This window comes from Sarcophilus harrisii, chromosome 4, assembly GCF_902635505.1.
Source record: "Sarcophilus harrisii chromosome 4, mSarHar1.11, whole genome shotgun sequence".
Taxonomy (NCBI): Eukaryota; Metazoa; Chordata; class Mammalia; order Dasyuromorphia; family Dasyuridae; genus Sarcophilus; species Sarcophilus harrisii.
In genome coordinates, this window is record NC_045429.1 from 442,746,418 (window position 1) to 442,766,471 (window position 20,054).

Sequence of the window (20,054 nt, forward strand, 5' to 3'; positions counted from 1 at the left end):
TAGCAATTAAGAAATCTACTATTAAATACCTACTATGTTCTAGGCACTGGGATTTCAAAGATAAGAAGGGAACTATCCCTGTGGCTGTTCAGCTGTGTCAGACTCTTCATGATACCATGGACCACACTGTCCATGGAGTTTTTTTTTTTTTGACAAAGATAATGGAGTGATTTGCCATTTCCTTCTCCAGTGGATCAAGGCAAAGAAAGCACTTAAGTGACTGGCCTAAGGTCACACAGCTAGCAAGGGCCTGAGGCTGGATTTCCTCAGGCTCTGTGATCTATTCCCTGAACCATCCAGCTGCCTCCCATTCTGTGGAGGAGGCAATAAATACATAGAGACAGAGGTATGTACAAATAAAGACAAAATAGAGAAAAGATGATTTTGTGGAGGAGGGCACTAGCAGCTAGGTGGGGGGAGATTAAAAAGCTTCTCAGAGAAAGTAGCAAATGAGCTGCCTCTTCACTAAGAATGAGTTCTCAGGGTTGGAAGGGAGGAGGGAGTGCATTCTGGTTACCGGGGACAATCGGCACAGAAACAAGGCAGATAATGGAGGGCCATCTTAGCAGGACAGTTAGAAGGTCAAGGTCATTGAGGGGGTTATAGATTGGTGAAGGGGACCGATTGTAATAAGACTGGGATGCTAACTGGGGACAGATTTTAAAGACCTCCGAGTGCCAAACAGAGGAGTTTATATCTGATCCTAGAGGAGGCAGAGCTCCCCTGGAGTTTAATGAGAGGGGGAGTGACATGGAAAGACATGCACTTTAGGAAAATCACTCTGGTATCCGTGCAAAGGATGAATTAGACTGTGGGGAGATGGGAAGCAATGAAGTGAAGAATCATAAAGCAGAGGGAAAGATGGAATGATAAAAAATGATCAGAGAACAGAATTTCTGCATCTGCCAACATGAAAGTGGACACTTGTGGGTGAGGGCAGAGTCAAGGGTGTGAACGTGTCTGTGGTGGAGTGGAGATGTGGAGCTCATGTGTCCTGAAAACCTGCTACTGATCATCTCAAGTTTGCCTCCGCCCTCTCTGTGAATAAGGCAGGAACCAGGAACACGCAAGTTTGATGGAATAAAAGAACACGTTGTTTGTCTACACGTGCCTTAGATCCGATAGATGTGAGCATTTTTCATATTTGGGTTCGTCAGTGGATCTGAGATGAGATGAGAGTGCTAGGTTTGGGGAACCCAAAATCTTGGGTTCCAATCCTGCCCCTGGCACTTACTTCCTGAATACCCCATGGTGAGGAGGGCTCATTTCTGTGGATCTCAATTTCCGCATGTGTAAAATAAAAGGTTAGGACTAGATGACCTCTAACATACCTTCTAAATCTAAATCTATGATCCTTTATCATGTATATTCTTTCTTATGTCCATAAACCCTACAATGTGCTGAAAGGTTTTAATATTTTTGGGTACTATTTAATGGTCAAGACACCCATTTATCCTGATTCAGGAGAAATGATGTGGGTCTAGTCCTTCAGGAGATTGTCAGCTCATTGGTCAGTGGGCAAAGATCTGGCCTTCGGAATGCCATGGTTAGATGAATGTTCATAGATGGTCAAAAAATCTTATCTTTCCCTTTGTCTGCCATTCCGCCACTCTCATCGTAGACCAGTTCTGGTGTTTAGTCTTGAGGCTCCTTTAGGTCATGGGATTTTCTAATGGAGTTGGGAGGATGGGGTGGTGGAAGTCCTTGGAACTTGTTTCTTTGGTGGAGAAAGACATGAGCAATGCCCTAAAAAGGTCCAGAGACTGCCCACCTGATGAAGAGTGTGGGGTTTCTGGAGGTGGGGAATCCTGACGAGGGGAGAGCAGCAGAAATGGGATCGGGGGAGTCGTGATGACGGTGGGCCATCTGTCAGGTCAAACAAGCCTTGTTTATGGTAGAGTCAAGTGTTCAGCCAGGCTGGGGAAAGTTACTGAAGAAGGCTGTGAATGAATAAAAAGTCTTTGTCCTTTTTATGACACTCTTATTGATCTGAGGCTGTTTATAGCTGTAGCATAACTGTAAATTAGGGGGAAGGAGCCAGAGCCGCAGCAGGAAACAGGCTCCTATAATGTTTCAAAGCCTTTCATCATAACTTCTAGTACCAAACAGTTGGAAACGGGGCCTTTTTAAGGTCCTACTCCCTCCTCTTTTCCTCTAAGAGAGCAGCTCTAAGAGGCTTCATCTTTATTCTAAGGCTAGAACAGAGCTTGGGGCTTCATGTGATGGTGGCAAGATTAGCCTTAGCAATCTCAGACTCTTGGTTAGGGTTCTTAGGCCTTGAACCCATAGCCTAGTCATTGCTTCTTTCTACCCAGCCCATAGACCAGGGGTTCTTGACCTTTTTTTTGTCCTTTTGGTAGATTGGTGAGACTTCTGTACTCTTTCTCAAAATCTTATTTTTAAATTCATAAAGTAAATAGTCTTATAAATGAAACAAATTGAAGTGAAACAAAGTTGTAATTTTTTTTCCTGTCCAAGTTCATGGTCTTTTATACCTATCTATAGCCCTCTTGGGGATGTTTAGATCCCAGTTTCATAACCTGTGCTTTGTAGGGTCAAAGTCAGAAGATAAAGCACAGATGGACACCTTTTACTATTTTTCTCAAGAAATCTCACTGCCCTCATTAGCTCCACAGAGCCAAGAATTACTGGCAATTATGTACTTTCCTCATCAAAGTTCTGAAAAAATCTTTTATAATCCTGATATCTCGCCTTCTATAAATGCAAAATATATTCCAGTTTAATTGATAATCAGTTGTCTAAGAATTTACCTATTAGGTGCTGAGTTCTGAGGATATTTCTGTAAAAGTGACATAGCTAGTCCTTTCAAAAAACTTGCATTCTGGATGCCCATCAATTGAGGAATGGTTGACTAAATTAAGGTAAATAAGTGTAATGAAATACTATTACGCTATAAGAAAGGATGAGCAGTTTGATTTCAGAAAATCCTGGAAAGATGTACCTGAACTGATGTTAAGCAAAGGAAAATGCCATCTATATCCAGAGAGAGCACTATACAGACTGAATGTGGACCAAAGCATACTATTTTTACCTTTTTTTTGTTTTGTTTTTTACTTTTTATTTTTCCTCTTTTGTTCTGATTTTTCTTTCCCCAAATGATTAATATGGAATTATTTAAAAATGATTGTACATTTATAACTTAGATTGCTTCTTGTCTTGGAGAGAGAAAAAATTTGGAATTCAAAATCTTCTAAAATTGAATGTTGAAAACTATCTGTACATGTAATTGGAAAAATAATTAATAATGAAATAAATAAATAAAATAAATGAAATAAATAAAATAATGAACAAAATAAATTAAATTTAAAAAAGAGGCTTACACTCTACTGGGAAAGACAGTATATTTATAGTTAAATAAATGCAGGAGATATAGGAAATATATTCATGGATGGGTATGAACAACTGGGGCAATCAAGAAAGGACTCTGGTAGGAAATAGTCATGAAAAGAAGAAATCTGGAGATTTCAAGAGGCAAAGGGGAGGAAGAACATTTCTAGCATGGGATTCTTGCTCCATCCCTTTATAGTTGATATTAAAAACAACAACAAACTCTGGTTTCTTTGTTTTCCTAGAATTTCTCTGGGTTGCCTGGAAAATAGAGAAATAGTAAAAGAATTTAAGCTTCTTGAGGGCAGGAAAGCTTTTGTTTTTGTTTTGTATTCTCCAGATCTAGGCTAGGTGCTTAATAAGTATTTTTTCATTGATTACCTTTGGGGCTGGTCTTGAGACCATGAGTGCAGACATTTAGGGACCTGGAGTTTAGGAATCTCTGATTAGTCCATTTCTATGACTCTTCTGGGGTCAAGGTCACCTAGGATTGATTGGGGGGAAAGAATGGAATTTCAGAGAAATTAGACAGATGTATGCTGTCCAGATGGATTCTCATTGTGACTTTAATTTTTATTTTACAGAAAAGCTCACTACCCAATACAGCAGCCCTCCTCTTCCCCCCCCCCCCTTTTTGCCATAAACTTACTGGATATCCATACTCATATTCTTATTGCCTCCCATCCAACTCAAGGTCTTCCTTAAGTCTGACCTGAACCCATTTTCTCTTCGTTTAGAGCATATCTATGCAGTAATGAAGGGTGTTAGCAGACAATGTCTGATGGCAGCCCCGTTAAAAGCTTTTGTCCATTTGACCCTCTTTTCTCCCAGTTTAACAAACATTTACTAAATACCTGTATTTGGGGATCTAATGATGAAAATATAGTAATCTCTGGGACAAGGAGTTTAGAAACCACTGGGGTGTCAGAGCTGGGGGCTCCGCCAGCCAGCATTTACGATGTGATCACCCTGTGCCAGGAATTAAGTATTGGGGAGGCAGAAAGAGGCAAAAAGTGGTGCCTTCAGAGATCTCCTAGTCTGGTGGGGCAAACAGCATGCAAACAAGGATGGATGAACAAATTGGGGAGGGACCTTAAAATCTAGAACGTTGGAGATGGGAGGAGCTTCAGAGCAAAGAAGGTCAAAACTGAGAGGACCTTAGCTTATAGAATGTCAGAGCTGGGAGGAACCTTAGAATTTAGGATGTCAGAGCTGGGAGGAACCTTAGAACCTAGGATGTCAGAGCTAGGAAGAACTTTAGAACTAAGGATGTCAGAGCTAGGAGGAACTTTAGAACCTAAGATGTCAGATTTGGGAGGAACCTTAAAATCTAGGATATCAGATTTGGGAGGAACCTTAGAATTTAGGATGTCAGAGCTGGGAGGAACCTTAGAACTTAGGATGTCAGATTTGGGAGGAACCTTAGAACCTAGGATGTCAGAGCTGGGAGGAACTTTAGAACTTAGGATGTCAGATTTGGGAAGAACCTTAGAACCTAGGATGTCAGAGCTGGGAGAAACTTTAGAACCTAGGATGTCAGATTTGGGAAGAACCTTAGAACCTAGGATGTCAGAGCTGGGAGAAACTTTAGAACCTAGGATGTCAGATTTGGGAGGAACTTTAGAACCTAGGATGTCAGATTTGAGAGGAATCTTAGAATTTACAATGTCAGAGCTGGAAGGAACTTTAGAACTTAGGATGTCAGATTTGGGAGGAACCTTAGAACCTAGGATGTTAGAGCTGGGAGGAACTTTAGAAACTAGGATGTCACATTTGGGAGAAATCTTAGAACCTAGGATGGCAGAACTGGGAAGAACCTCAGACTATAGAACACATGGTGTTAGAATACAAAGGAATCCCATGTATAATCTTTTTAGATCCTCATCTCCACAAATGAAGCAAAAGCAGCAGCAGCCAGAGGGACAGAGAGAAATTGGCCATTCAGGGTTGTGAGCAAATAAGGGGCAGAGAAGGAGGCACACTATTCCTCAAGACCATTTGACCCTCTTTATGTGTTTCCCTTTACAGAAATCCGTGAGGCCTTTAGAGTTCTGGACCGGGATGGGAATGGTTTCATCTCCAAGCAGGAACTGGGTATGGCCATGCGCTCGCTGGGCTACATGCCTAGTGAGGTGGAGTTGGCCATCATCATGCAACGCCTGGACATGGATGGTAAGTACTGCCTCATGGGGACCTTCCCTCTAACCAGCTGGAGCTTTTGGTCTGCACAAAAATCTGGGCTAATGCAAAGTTTTTTTTTTTTTTACACATCTGGGCTACTCTGGCTCAGTGGTCTACTTCTACAGGTCTGACAACAAAACTCTTTGTTTTATTCGTTCATGTCATCCTTCTTCCCAGTTTCTGTGGAATAATGAATAAAGAGAAATATTTAACAACCAGCTTTGGGGGCGGGGGAGGAAATATTTATAACCTATTTTTAAGTTTAATCACCTTTTAATCACATGTAATCACATCTTAAATTTAATCCACATTTTCTTCATCACTTTCCTGAGTCTAGACATTCAACACAAAATCAAGCCCTGATCCATAATATTTGCTCATTTCCACATTATATTGGAAATTTAACAACTGGCTCTCTTGGGTTCCAGCTAGCACCAACACTTCCTTGTTGAGCTTTAATGGAAGAATATAAGACTGGAGAGTCAGGAGACCTATATTCTAGACCTAATTCTATCAGAACTAGCCCTGTGGCCTTGGGTAGGTTAATTTGGGCTGGCTGACCTTGCTTTTTTCTCATCTGTTAAATGGGAAAGTAGTTTTTGGTCCTATGGCTTGCATCTAAGATGACTTTCAGCTGTAGATGAGAAAATCCATTGTTTCTATGATATTAACATTTCTCAGAGGACCAATAACTGAGGCTTTGTGCCTGTGGTGTTATGAAAGGGGACTGAAATGTGGGTGGTATGGAAAGCCATCTCCCAGTGACAAGTTAAGAGAAGGGGAGGGAGAGAATGGCAAGCCCACAGATCTGCTGTTGGTTGTTCTTCTCCTTTTGGCTCTGGGTGATAATCTGACTCACCACGATGTCCTGTATACCTTGCTGTGAGAATCAACTGACTTGCAAAAATACTTTTCAGGAAGATGGAAGCAATTAATGCACTTTCATTCCATTCAATGAACATTTATTTATTAATATCGATTAAATAAACATTTATTAATATTTATTAAATATTAATATTTATTCATGTGTTTACATGAATAGGAACAAGAGGGCAAAAGTTAGAACCTTGTGGTATTTTACTCTAATCAGACCACAGCTGGAGAGTAGTGTGGGACCCACTGTTTAAAAAAAGATGTTTTTGTCAGACTGGAATATATTCAGAGAAGGTGGCGAGGAAGGGGGTTGGAACTCTTGCCAGTTGAGGATTGGTAGAAGATAGGTACACTGTATATAGTTAGTCAGTAAGTATTTATGTGCCAGGCACTGTGCTAAACCTTGAGAATACAAAGAAAGACCCAAAGCTAATTCCTGCTTTTGAAGAGTTCATGCAAGTAACTATGTATATGTAAGATAATGTAGTGCAAGTAAAAGGTCATCTCTGAGGGAAGACTCTAACAATGGGAGGACTGAGCAATCCCCCCTCCCCAAAGATGGGATTTACGCTGAGTCTTGAAGGGAGCCAACGAAGAGAAGGAGAATTCCAGACACAAGAGACCATTGCGCAGTGGAGAGGGAGTGTGCTCATCAGGAAATTTCCGGTATGAATGAAATCAAGTGATCAGTTCTAGACCCATTCTTTTTGTTTTATTGGCATTGGGGTGTTGGAGATGGAGATGGTATGGTTTAGGACAGATCTCAGGGCTCCTCAACTCCTGAGGATCATCCCGCACTTAGACTGAGAGTGCCTTGAAGGCAGGGACTGGGCTTTCTGCCTTTCTTTGTATCCCCAACAGAACTTGGTATATAACAGGTGCTTAATAAATGCTCTTAAAGTGATTTAACACACAACCATGTATATTCCGCATTTAATATAATTTCAGAGATGTATCAGCTAATAATTTCACTTATTAAGCATCCATTTTGTACCAGACCCCAGGGGTTACAAAAATCGGAACAAAACAGTCTCTGCCCTCAAGGAGTTTGAGCAATCAAATTGAAGGGAAAGAACATGCATGGAGATGAGGAGATATATCACAAACACATACATACAAATATATATGCATATAATGGCTACATGTGTGTATGAATACATAGTACATATATAGTATATGTGTATATATTCAGAGTATATTTTTATTTATATATACATATATGTGTATATATAGCAAAAATAAGTGTGTGTATTATATAAAGTATATATTATCTATACATAGAATTTAGATATAGTATCCATATTATAGTATTTATATGAATATGTATACAGAGTGTAAATATTTTTATTCATATACATATATGTGTGTGTATTATATAGAGTTTATATACTGTATGTGTATATGTATGGAATGCAGATATAGTGCCCATCTATTGTATGTACATACACACAGAGTATAGAGATATTTTTATTCATATATATATGTATATGTTACATAGAATATATGTACTATATATGTATGTATGTATATATATGTATAGATAGAATGTAGATGTATCCATATATAGTATGCATGTGAATATATACAGAGTATAAATATTTTTATTCATTATATGTTTGTTTTATATATAGAATATATGTACTGTGTATTATATAGAGGTTATATATATTGTTATATGTGTATATATATAGAGAGAGATTGAAGAACTAGTACCCATGTATAGTATGTGTGTGAACATATAACACAATATAGAGATATTTTTATTCATATATGTATATGTTTGTATATTATATAGAGAATATATATACTGTGTGTGTGTATGTATGGAATGGAGATATAGCACCTATATATAGTATGTACATACATCCTGAGTATAGAGATAGTTTTATTCCTATATAAGTGTTATATAGAGAATATAGCTACTATATATAATGTAGATATAATATTCATATATAATATATATGTGGATATATACAGAATATAATTTTTTTATTCACAGACATGTATGTTTGTGTTATATATAGAGTATATATATAGTATGTATTATATAGAGTATATATACTGTATGTGTGTGTGTATATATATATATATATATATATAATATTTATAGTCCCCATATATAGTATGTGTGTGAATATATACACAGAGTATGGAGATGTTTTTATTCATATATTCATATATGAGTGCTATATACAGAGTATATGTAGTGTGTATAATAGAGAGTATAGTGTTCATGTATGTATATAAAAAGAATGTATACACACACACTTATATATACATATGTCTATATATGTGTGTGTATGTATGTATACTACATATATATATATATATATACACACATATATGTATATACATGCAGAGAGGGAGATAGAGACAGAAAGAGAGAGGAAAGGGGATGAGCAGTAGCAACAATGGGTTTGGGAACTGGCCTTGGGCAGGAAATGTTCCCTCAGTCAAATCCTGAAGGACGGCAGGGATTTTATTTTATTTTATTTTTGACGGCAGGGATTTTAGAAGGCAGAGGTATCGAGGAGAGTTTTCTAGCCTATATGAAGATTACAAGATGGGGAGGGAGAGTCCTGGAGGGTGCATGGAATATGAAGTAGGTGAGGAGAAGTAACGTATGGTAAGGCAGGCTGAAGACAGATTGGGAAAGACTCTTAAAGCCAAAACAGAAAAGCTTGTATTTTATCTTGGAGGCTATTGTAGCTTCTTGAGCCAGGGAGTGGCCACAGGATCCTGTTCAAATAAGATTCCTTCTCCGTGTGTTCCTTGCCTCCTCTGTAGCATAAAGGGGTTGAACTATGTGAGCTCTAAGATTCCATCTAGTTTTGCTATTCCACGACCATCCAATTTAATGCAGAGTGGAAAACCTCTTAAAAACAAACAAAAAAAATCTTATGTTGTTCCTTTTACTAACTTCTCAGTAAACATTTGCAATCCGTGAGTGGGACGTTTATTAAAAAGCATTTGCCTTTCCTTTGAAGTGTGGTTTCCTTGACATTTTATTTTGGTTCCTACAAAGCATCTGTAACATAAACATATGCAAATTATCTATTAGTATAAATTAAATTATCACTTAATTTGGTTAGTCACAGGCCTACATGAATATATACAAACTGAGGCTAGCCTGAATTTTTAAGATAAGCTGAAATCTACTCCCAAGAGGCCAAAGACAGAGGGAAGCTCCTATGTACAAATAGGAAATATTTATAATGAATAGTTTTGTAGCAGCAAAACCCTTGAAGCAAAATGTGGGGACATCATCCTGGTGGATGGCTAAGCAAATTGAGGTAGGTGTGTGATGGATAAAAAGTTCAGGAGACATAATTTCTGGGTAATTAATCATTTGACTAATTATGCTAACAATAATGAATAAAAAGATCAGAGGCAGTTTTGAATGCCAAAAACCCTTCAAGGAACCTACTCAATGCTTATATGTCTTTGAAAGACTGATATTCCGGAGGGTAGAAATTAACTCTGATTGGTTAAGTAATGAGAGATTGAATATTATAATGAGAAGTGGACCTGTTCTAAGGAGGGATTGTGACTTTGATTATGTCATTTATTTCCAAATCACTCCCAACCCTGGACAATCTAGAGAAAGGATTTAATCCATTCTGAGTGGACCACAATGGCCTGATTAAATTCTTTGTAATGTTTTTTTTTTCTAGTTGGGTAGATAATTTTTTGGGAAAGGTCAGGGGATCTCCTCAGTAATTCATTATTTCATAATCATTTTTCTTACATGAATGTAATTCAACATTATTGTACCCTAAAAATGGGAAGAGTTCCGCGAGACTTGGTAAGACTTGGGAATTGATGCAGGATGAATGACATAAGCAACACCAAGTAAATCTTGTACATTTCCAGTGATGGAAAAGGAAACAGCAATAATATACATAAGAACTCCCCGATGAAAACCAAGGGCAATCTTGACTCCAGAGGACTATTGATGAAGTGTTCCTCCCTCTTAGTGGAGAGATGGTGGCCACAGCTATAAAAGGAGGCACATATACTGTCAGAATCTGCACAATGAATCATTTTCTTGTGCTGAGTTGTATTTCTTTGCTATAAAAGAGGACTTTATTAGGTGAGGTTATTAGAAAATGAGAGCAATGTAGAAAAAAAGATCAAGAAAACATTTAAAAAATAGTGTCTGAAAACGAATTACCACCAAAATTAATTGGTAATATTTTTCCCCCTGGGTATCCAGGTTCTGCAAAATAACTTGAGGAGTTTGATTAGCTGTCTTGTTAAACTCATGGAGGAGTCCTCCAGGTCTCCCCTAATATTATGGGGGCATTTTCAATTGGCTTATAAAAGGTTGCTTCCTAATTTCACCTTTTTCTCCTAGCTTGGAGAAGTATGGAAGTAGCCCTCAGAGACGCAGCCCTTTCAGACTGACCTCCAGCAACAGGGAGCTCTGTGGTCACAGGGCCAAGGAGGGGAGTGTTTGGGGCAGTGCTTTTTCAGGTGGGTCTGAGAGAGGATACTGTGGTAACATGTGACTTCTGTAACCTGAGGGAGTACGCTAGCACGGACAGCTTAACCAGAGCATCTGGGCATGGTTAGGAGGGAGTAGAGCTGTCTCACTGGATGGATTAGCCACACACATTTCCCCCTCTGGGGACCTGTGCCGGCTCATGCCCGATGGTGAAGTCATACCATTGGCAATAGACGGGACTGAAATTAGTCTGAGGCTGAGCTACATAAGGATTTCATTAGGGGATACCTTGGGAATCTGTTTGTATTGCTGGCTGCCCCAGCAGTAGTAGCCTCTCTGACTGGCTTGGATTTTGTGGACATAAATCCCAGGAGAGTCAACCAGAGTTAGTTTCTAATAAGTACCCCATTTACGAAGGGGATGGATTAGAAGACTGGCCGAGTTGCCAATTGGACTCTTAGTCAACTTATTTTAAATAGCTGAAACTGATACTAGATATGGTTTTGTCTTTGTCCGTGTGTTAAGCATTGGGAGAGAAATACAAATGACTAGGTGAGACTGGTGCGCCATTCAAGGTGTCGTAGCTCATTGTAGTTTTCAGAATCTTAGTATTTTTCCATTGCCTAGAACCCACTGATCACCTAGTTTAATTAATTCTGGAATGAACTACCGCCATAACGTAGTTAAAAAGAAATCATTCCGGTTTTGCCTGAAAAACTCCATGGAGAGGGAAACTGCCACCTCCCGAGGGAGCCCATTCTACTTTTGGACTAGCACTGATTGTGAGGAAGTTTTTCCTGACATCCGGCCCAAACTGGCTTCTTTGCAACTTCTACCCACTGGTCTTGATTCTGTCTTAAGGAGCCAAATAAAATAAAAATAATTCCTCTCTTACCTGACAGCCCTTCAAATACTTGAAAGCATCTTATTTTCCCCTGAGTTTTCTCTTCTCTCCACCAGGCAAGCTCCTTTTCCTTTAGCTGAGTCTTGAGACAGGGACTCAAACCCTTCATCATAGTAGTCATCTCCTGGGCTCTTTCCAGGTTATCAGTGTTGGTCTCAAAAAGTGATCCTCAGAACTCAACATATGATTTTGAATGTCGCCTGCAGATGTGGTCTGACTAGGACAGATTACATAGGACTGATCATTGCCTCGTTCCAAGGAAGTTTTCCTCTCAACCAATCCAAGGTCATGTGAGCATCTTTTGACTGACACCTTGGACTCTTAATGAGCTTGGAGTTCACTGAAGACTCCAGATCTGTTTCAGAAATACTACTGCCTCATCATGTCACCACCACCAATTTTGTTCATGGAAACTGATCTTTTTTGAATCCAAGTATAAGATTTTATACTAATCCCTACAGAATTACATTTTTTTTGTATTTAAAGAAATACATTTTCTATATCAATATCATCTTAATTTCTGAATATATCCTTCTCTACTTTTTACCCAGGAAATATCCCTTGTATGAAAAATTAAAAAAAAGTGATTCGGCAAAACCAAACAATAAATCAACAGAGTTTGACAATATAAGCATTTTCTGTAGCCATCGTCCTCCACTTCTGAAAAGAAGGGAGAGATTTGCATTTCTCAACTCTTCTTAAGGGTAATGGTGATTATAATTACAGAGCATTCAATTTCATTGGGAATGGGGGAGTGGTTATTAAATCTTATTAGACAGACCTCAGTGCTCTAATCTGTCAAAATCTTTTTGAATCTTGCTGCTGTTGTTCAATGTGTAAATTTGATGAACGTGTCACTGCTCAAAATGTTGGCACAGGATCAAGATAGATCTCTGAGGTATTCCACTGGAGATCTTCTGCCTTATTGAATTGAATCATTAATGACTATTCATTGAGTAATAAACACTTATTTGTCACATCCCTAATCTTATTGTAATATTGTCATCTAGTCTACATCTCTTTGTCTTCCTGTTAGGTAACAAGAATTTATTAAACACTTGCTATGTGGCATTGTGTTATGACAAAATAGTAGATGTTTTATTTACTATTTTGCTCAAAAATCTAATAAACTGTTTCTATAGCATCTTCCTAATCAACTAACAGTGTAAAAATTACAAATTTGGTTAGGCTAGCATAACCTGTCCTTGACAAAGTTTTGCTGGATTTTTGTGATTTCTATTTTTTTCCCTAGATATTCACCAACCAGGGAAGTTAGATGGTCCGTCCAGTTGTAAGATGTGAAATCTGAGTTAAAATCCTCCCCAGAAACTTACTGGTTATGTGATCCTGAAGAAGTGACATTAAGCAAGTCCATTAAGACCTCTCCCAGTTTCCTCATCTGTGAAATGAGGCACTTATTTCACAGAGCTGTTGTGCAGACCAAAGGAGATAATATATGCAAAATGCTTCCTAAACCATAAAATGCTAAATAAATGCTGGTTATTATTGACCTTCTCTTTAATAACCCACTCTAGAATTTTTTGGGGAGAGCCCAAATCAAGCTCATTACTCTTCCCTTTTTAAAATTTTGAGTCAATATTTTTTCTCCAATACTATGATACCTCTCTTATTTTTCATGATTTTTTCCATTTGGTTTAAATGGTTCCAAATGCCAGTTCTTTCAGTACCTAAGTCTCAAGCTTATTTGGGCCAGGGGACTTGAATTCATTAAAGGCATTTTTTTGGCATGATGAAAATTTTGCCTTCTGAAGCTGTTTTCCTCTATAATGTTGCAGTTATTATACAAATTAATTTTCTTTATTTCTTGTCCTTCCTTCCTTCCTTCCTTCCTTCCTTCCTTCCTTCCTTCCTTCCTTCCTTCCTTCCTTCTTTCCTTCTTTCCTTTCCTTCCTTCCTTCCTTCCTTCCTTCCTTTCTTCCTTCTTCCGTCCTTCCTTCCTTTCTCCTCCCTTCCTTTCTCCTCCCTTCCTTCCTTCCTTCCTTCCATCCATCCATCCCTCTATGTAATAGGGTTTGACCCTATAATATTACAGATCAACATAGGAGTTCTGATTCACTCCCTTTATTTTATTTAACTTTAAAATTTTTATTAGAAAAAGAAAAAATTGTCATGTACACAAAACACAAGAGATAATTCAAAATATATAATAATAAATTTCCATTTCAAGAAAGCATATATAATAATAATAGAAAACACTGTATTCAGAACTGTCCATTTTTTTGCTGCCTTGTTGGTTTTCTTTTGTTTTATGCTGTGCACTTTTTACTTTATTCTTTTTCTTTTCTTTCCTCCCCCTCACTTCCTCCAAGCAGTCTATATAGTTAAGCATGGATGGATTTATATGTTGTTTTTTTCTTCAGTTTCACAAAGGAGCATGATATCTGGGAATTGGATTGAAATGAGGGAGGGATGTGCAAGGTCTGTCTCACTTTCCCATCCAGAGCTATCTAGGTAAAGTGACAAGTTATAGATCAAGGTGACTGAAGATGGACCTGGATGCAATAGGAGACTTGGCCTTCTTAAGCTAAGGTCTTCAACAGGTCTCAGTTTGACCTGTTGGTCAAATGGGGTGAGTCCACACCCCATTCAGTGATTATATGTATGCATGTACAATGCACATACATATATACTTACATACATGCATACATATGTACATACATGTATATACATATAAATATGCACATATATATCTAAAATAATATTAATATGATGGACATATAATGTAGATTTCTCTCTTTTGATTGAATCTTTTAAACTTTGACTTGCCTTAAATCAATGATTACTATTCCAACATTTTTTCCTAATGAATTCTATTCTTGATCAATTATTATTTTTATGTATATCCCATTTTCCCTCCTTGCTAACTCTTCTACTTTACTTCTATCTGTTAACTTGCCTTGCTATTACTTAATTTCTCCCCTACTTTAAGGATCCCTCTGTTATCTTCCCCCTGATTCTTTCCTTCCCTTTTTATCCCATTCTCATTAATCTATATACCTTATTCCACTCCCATGAATCTATACACCCCATATAGCATATCTTATGTTGTTCCTCCTCAATTTATTTTTATAAATTTTGAAGGGTTTTATATTATTCTGAATATATATGTTTTGTTCCTTCTTCAATCCATTCCTGATTTGAGTAGGATTTCAGAACTACCAGTCCCTTCCCTTATCTAATTCTTAAGTAGCAATTCTTGCTCCCATATCTCACTCATACAACATAATCATTGTTTCCCTTTATGTCTTTAGAATTTCATCCTTGAATATCTCCCATCCCTTCTGGACCGACTTGCCCTGAAGAATTTTACAGAGGATCCTATATCTCTTTCTTTGGAAATCAGCTTTTCCAAAATCTTGATTTATCCAATTATATTGAGATTTCTTCTTCTGTATCATAAATTCTAGGCAGGAATTTCATCATTTTTGTCTTTGTAATTTTTTTTACAAGCTCTCTTTTTTGGTATTTGGTCAAACTTCACAGGCCCTCTTGATTCCTTTGGCTCCAGTCTTTTCTTCCTTTAGGCTTTTTCTCCCTCTTGCATTTTTCTTTTTGCAGGAGAAAAAGAGTACAGGATATTTTACTTGTCTTCATTTTATTCTCCTTCACATTCTAGATTTGTAGTCAGAAAACATGGTTATTATCCTGGTTCATTCATTTCTTGCATATAGGCATTAGTTTTCCTTGCTATATTAAATCAGCTGAATAATCAACTATTGTTTGTTAAATGTTTACTGTGTTCTAGGGGTATTAGATCAGATCATCAACTTTCAAACTTGTTGGTCTCAGGATAGCTTTACACTTTCTTTTTTTGGGGAGGGTAGAGATTAATGGAGTCAAATGACTTTCTAGGGTTACATAACTAATAAGTGTCTGAAGCCAGATTTGAATGCGGATACTTCTGATTTTGGGGCTGATACTCTATCCACTATACCGTCTAGCTGCCCCAATGCCATTCCATCTACTTCTACTTTATGGGTGAGTTCATACCATTTACATCCACAGTTATGATTATTAACTGTATTTCTCTTCATCCTATTTTCTTTTGTTTATCTCTCTATGTCCACAGATCCCTTAGTCTTCTCTCTCTTTTACCATCTGTCCACCTTTTTCTTATCTGTTTCTTCTTCCATTTCCCTGTTAAGATAGATTTCTATACCCAACTCTGTATCCTTCTGTGTTTGTGTATACACACACACACACACACACACACACACCCCTTATATATGTGTGTATTTATATATTATTCTTTTTTCCTTCTTTTAACCAATTCTGTTGAGAGTGAGGTTCAAACATTGCCCTCCAACTTCCAATTTTCCCTTCCCTTGCAAAAGCTTTTCCTTATGTTCCTCTTTTATATGAGATAATTTCCCTCATTTAACTCTCCCTTTCCCTTTTTTTCTAGTGCATAAATAAATGCACTAGAAATTTTTTCACCCCTTCATTTTTTTAGAGATCATCCCAACATAATTGATTCATACCCATGCTTTCTGCTTATATAGATTGCTTCTAATCCTTTAATGATGATAAAATCCATAGGAATTACTTGTTTTATCTTTCCATATAAGAATGTAAAGAATTTCTTGTATTAAATCCCTTATGAGTTTTTCTTTTGTATTTACATTTTTATACTTATCTTGAGTCTTATGTTTAAATGTCAGATTTTCTTTTCAGCTCTGTCTTTTCATCACAAATGCTTGAAAGTCCTCTACTTCATTATATATTCATCCCCCCCTGAAGGATTATATTGGTTTTTCTGGATATGTTGTTCTTGGTTGTAATGTTAACTTTTTTGCCTTTCAAATTATCATATTCTGAGTCCTTCATTCTTTTAAGGTGGAAGCTGTTAAATTCTATGTGACCCTGACTGTGTCTCCATGGTGTTTGAATGGTTTTCTTTCTAAGTGATTGCAGTGTTTTCTGTCTGACCTGGGAGCTCTTGAATTTGGTTATGATATTTCTTGGAACTTTTATTTTAGGCTGTCTTTCAAGAAGTGATTGGTAGATTCTTTCAATTTCTATATTATCCTCTGGATCTACGATATTAGGAATGCTTTCCTTGATAATTAAAGTATGATAAGTAGGCTCTTTTTTGATCATAGTTTCAGGTAGTAAATCATTCTTAAATTGTCTCCCTTCAATCTGTTTTTTAGGTCAGTTGTTTTTATGATGTGATATTTCATGTTTTCTTCAATTTTCTTATTCTTTTGACTTTATTTTATTTTCTTGATGTCTTTTGGAGCCAATAATTTTTTATTACCCAATTTTAATTTTTAAGGACATTATTTTCTTCAGTGAAATTGTATACCTTCCCCCCCATTTGATTAATCCTTTTTAAAAGGAGTTTTCTTCTTTAGTATTTTCGTACCTTTTTTTTTTTACCAACCTGTTATTTTTCTTTTCATAATTTGCTTGCATTATTACTGTACCATTCTTATTTCTTTCTTTAGCTCTTCTAGGAATTCTTTCAGCTTGTTTCCAAATCACAAATTTTTTTGAGACTTTGCTTATATCTCTTCTTACCATAGTAGCTTTTTGAAGTCAAATTCTTTATGTTGTTATTGTTGTTGTTTCCTCATTTTTCTAGTCTATTACTTTGAACTTTATGTTAAAGTTGTGCTCTGCTCACCTCAGGGTGTGAAGGCATTGTCCCAAGCTCCAGGCTTTTTCATGTGTTGCTATTTTCAGAGCTAGTTCCAGGGGTTTATACAGTTCCAAGGTGTTATTATGTTGGGAGAGTTGTGGTCATTGCTTTCCTAGCCTTTACTTTGGTCTTTACCTTGGACATGCAACTCCTCCCCTGCAGCTGCAAGTGCTTATTCTCCTCTCTACCCTAGAACTGTGACATAGAACAGATATGGCCACACAGTTGTGAAACAGCAATGTATCTGGTGTCTGCTCAGAGTCTTTAATCTCTTTTTGACCAGTTGTCAATCTCCTTATCATTTCTGGGTTGAAGTTTCTCAAAGCTGCTGCTACTGCTATTGCAGTCACCTCCAAGACCTACTAATCCCTTCTCCAGTGTTATAATCTCTCCCACTGGAATCCTAAGTACAAACTTTTGTTGATTATGTTGCTTCAGAATTTGATTTAAGGCATTATTTTAAAAGGTTTTTTGGAAGGGAAAGTTGGGAGGAACATAGGTGACTGAGAGGATAGAGTGCTGGACCTGGAATCAGGAAGACTTGAATTCAAATATAGCCTCAGATAATTATTAGTTTTATGGTTTCTGTTTGTCTTGATCCATTGGAGAAGGAAACAGCAAAACATTTCAGCATCTTTTCCAAGAAAACCCCATGGATGATACTAGCATGCTATGGAACATGGGAGCACAAAGGATCAGACCATGACTGATTGACTAACAATAATAACAAAATACAACAGGAAGGAGAATTTAGCTGGGTTTTTGGCTCTAATATTTCAAAATCAAATAGAATGGATCCCTGCTAGACGCATATTGACTTAGAAAACCATAAACCAGCATTATTCATATTGTATATTTTTTAGTTTTTTAAAATTTTGATTATATTTTAATCTACATTCAGGAGTTTTTCTAGCTGTTCTGACTACTTATAACAGTTACGAGTTATAAATTATAACTGTTATAAGACTACGAGTGAGTGATGTGCATCGGTGGAGGGAATTTCCACATTGGAAGTGATAAAACCCAAAGTCTAATTAACAACAATGCAAATGTTATTTTGTCCTAACGCCAGACTCTGACTGCAGATTGGACTCTGCCCCACAACAGATGTACCACTATATCACTGACCCCTATGTCCCTTGGGAGAACTTCCAGGACCTCTCCTGGCTCCCCGTGATATTTCCTGGCAAAAAAGTGGCTTTGGCACCTTCAAAGACCATAGAGTGTTTCTATTTCTGATATTTATAATTTCTGAGGCTCTCAGCTCTAACACCTGGACCCCCACTTCCTGAGATGAGCAGAATCAAGTCACATTCTCCAAAGCTCTTTCTGTGGGCCCCACAGCAATATTTCAATGCAGTGTCTCTCATCTCCAGCTTTCCTTATCCCCATCTCTCCAGGGTTCAAGAATAGAATGTGCCATGAGCAGTAACTGTAGAGAGTTCTCCATTTTCCTCTTCTGACATCAAGGTCAGTGAATATCATCCTTCCAGAAGAGGGGGCAGAATATTCATTTTTTTCTAAGAATATTAAATTTGTCTCCCAATTTCTCTTTAAGCCCTGAGCTTTGAATTTCATTTCAGCTTCACTCTCTCTCATTCATAAATTTAGATTTAGAGCTATAAGGGGCCTTGAAGGTCATTTAGTCCAACAAGTATTTTTGGAGCACATATGGCCAGCTGCTCATGAGGCTGTCAGAAAACATGACAGTCTCAGAAGAATTAAAAATGAAGGCACCGGAGAGGTTGGTGACTGTGAGCAGACTGTAATATAAAGCATAAGGAATTTAAAAGACTCCAAAGCAATGGATGATCCAAAAAAAGAGTAATTGGACTCATCAGTTCTCTGCAAGAGATATCAGATGGACAGTCCCAGCATTATTCCATCAGGAGAAACTGAGGAAGGTCTCAGCTTGTTGAATCGACTTCCTTATGATAGTCTTGACTTAGAGGAGGACATGGGCAAGAAATACAGAAGCCAGACAGATGTGGATTGGTTGGGATATTCATTATTGGGAGGGGTATCTTAAGTTAATGAAATTACAAATCCATTGGAACAGTTTGAGTGCCTAGTGTGAGAGAGACATAGAATTTATTTAAGTGGTTGCAGAGGGTCATGATGAGAATAACTAGATGCAAGATAGGGAATAGAAGTCTTGCCCTATTTAAACACATACCTTGCTTTTACCCTTTTGGACATGTCTACTCCTTCTCCCAACCCCCAATGCTATTATCTTTTTTCAGTAATGTTAGCATTTGTATTTAAGTGGACCCAGGACATCATCCATCTCCATGCTTATTCCGAACACAGAAATCCCAATCATTTCACGTTTCTTATCAATGAACCTATTGTCTCATAATAATAGTTACTAGTTATATAGCACCTTTAAGTGGGCAAAGTACTTTCTATACATCATCCCATTTGAACGCCATGACTCCCTGTAAGATAGGTTGGAGCTCTTTTATTATTCATGTTTTCCAGATGATTAAATGACTTGCTAATGGTCACACGACTAGCTAGTCTTTGGGGAAGAGATTTAAACCCAAAGCTCTCTGACTTTAAATCCAGCATCCTGTCCACTTTTTACCTAGCAGCGTGAGAGATCATTTATTCCATTAACTCAGTTAAGGACACTG

The 20,054-nt window shown here is 37.5% G+C and overlaps 1 protein-coding gene across 1 annotated transcript in view; it reads left to right on the forward strand.

Moving 5' to 3' along the window:
* Window positions 1–20,054, forward strand: part of CALN1 (calneuron 1) — a 381,739-nt gene that overhangs the window by 132,080 nt on the left and 229,605 nt on the right. The window contains exon 3 of the mRNA XM_031967900.1: window positions 5,377–5,520. Coding sequence (XP_031823760.1) covers window positions 5,377–5,520 — 144 coding nt within the window. The remainder of the gene's footprint in view (window positions 1–5,376; window positions 5,521–20,054) is intronic.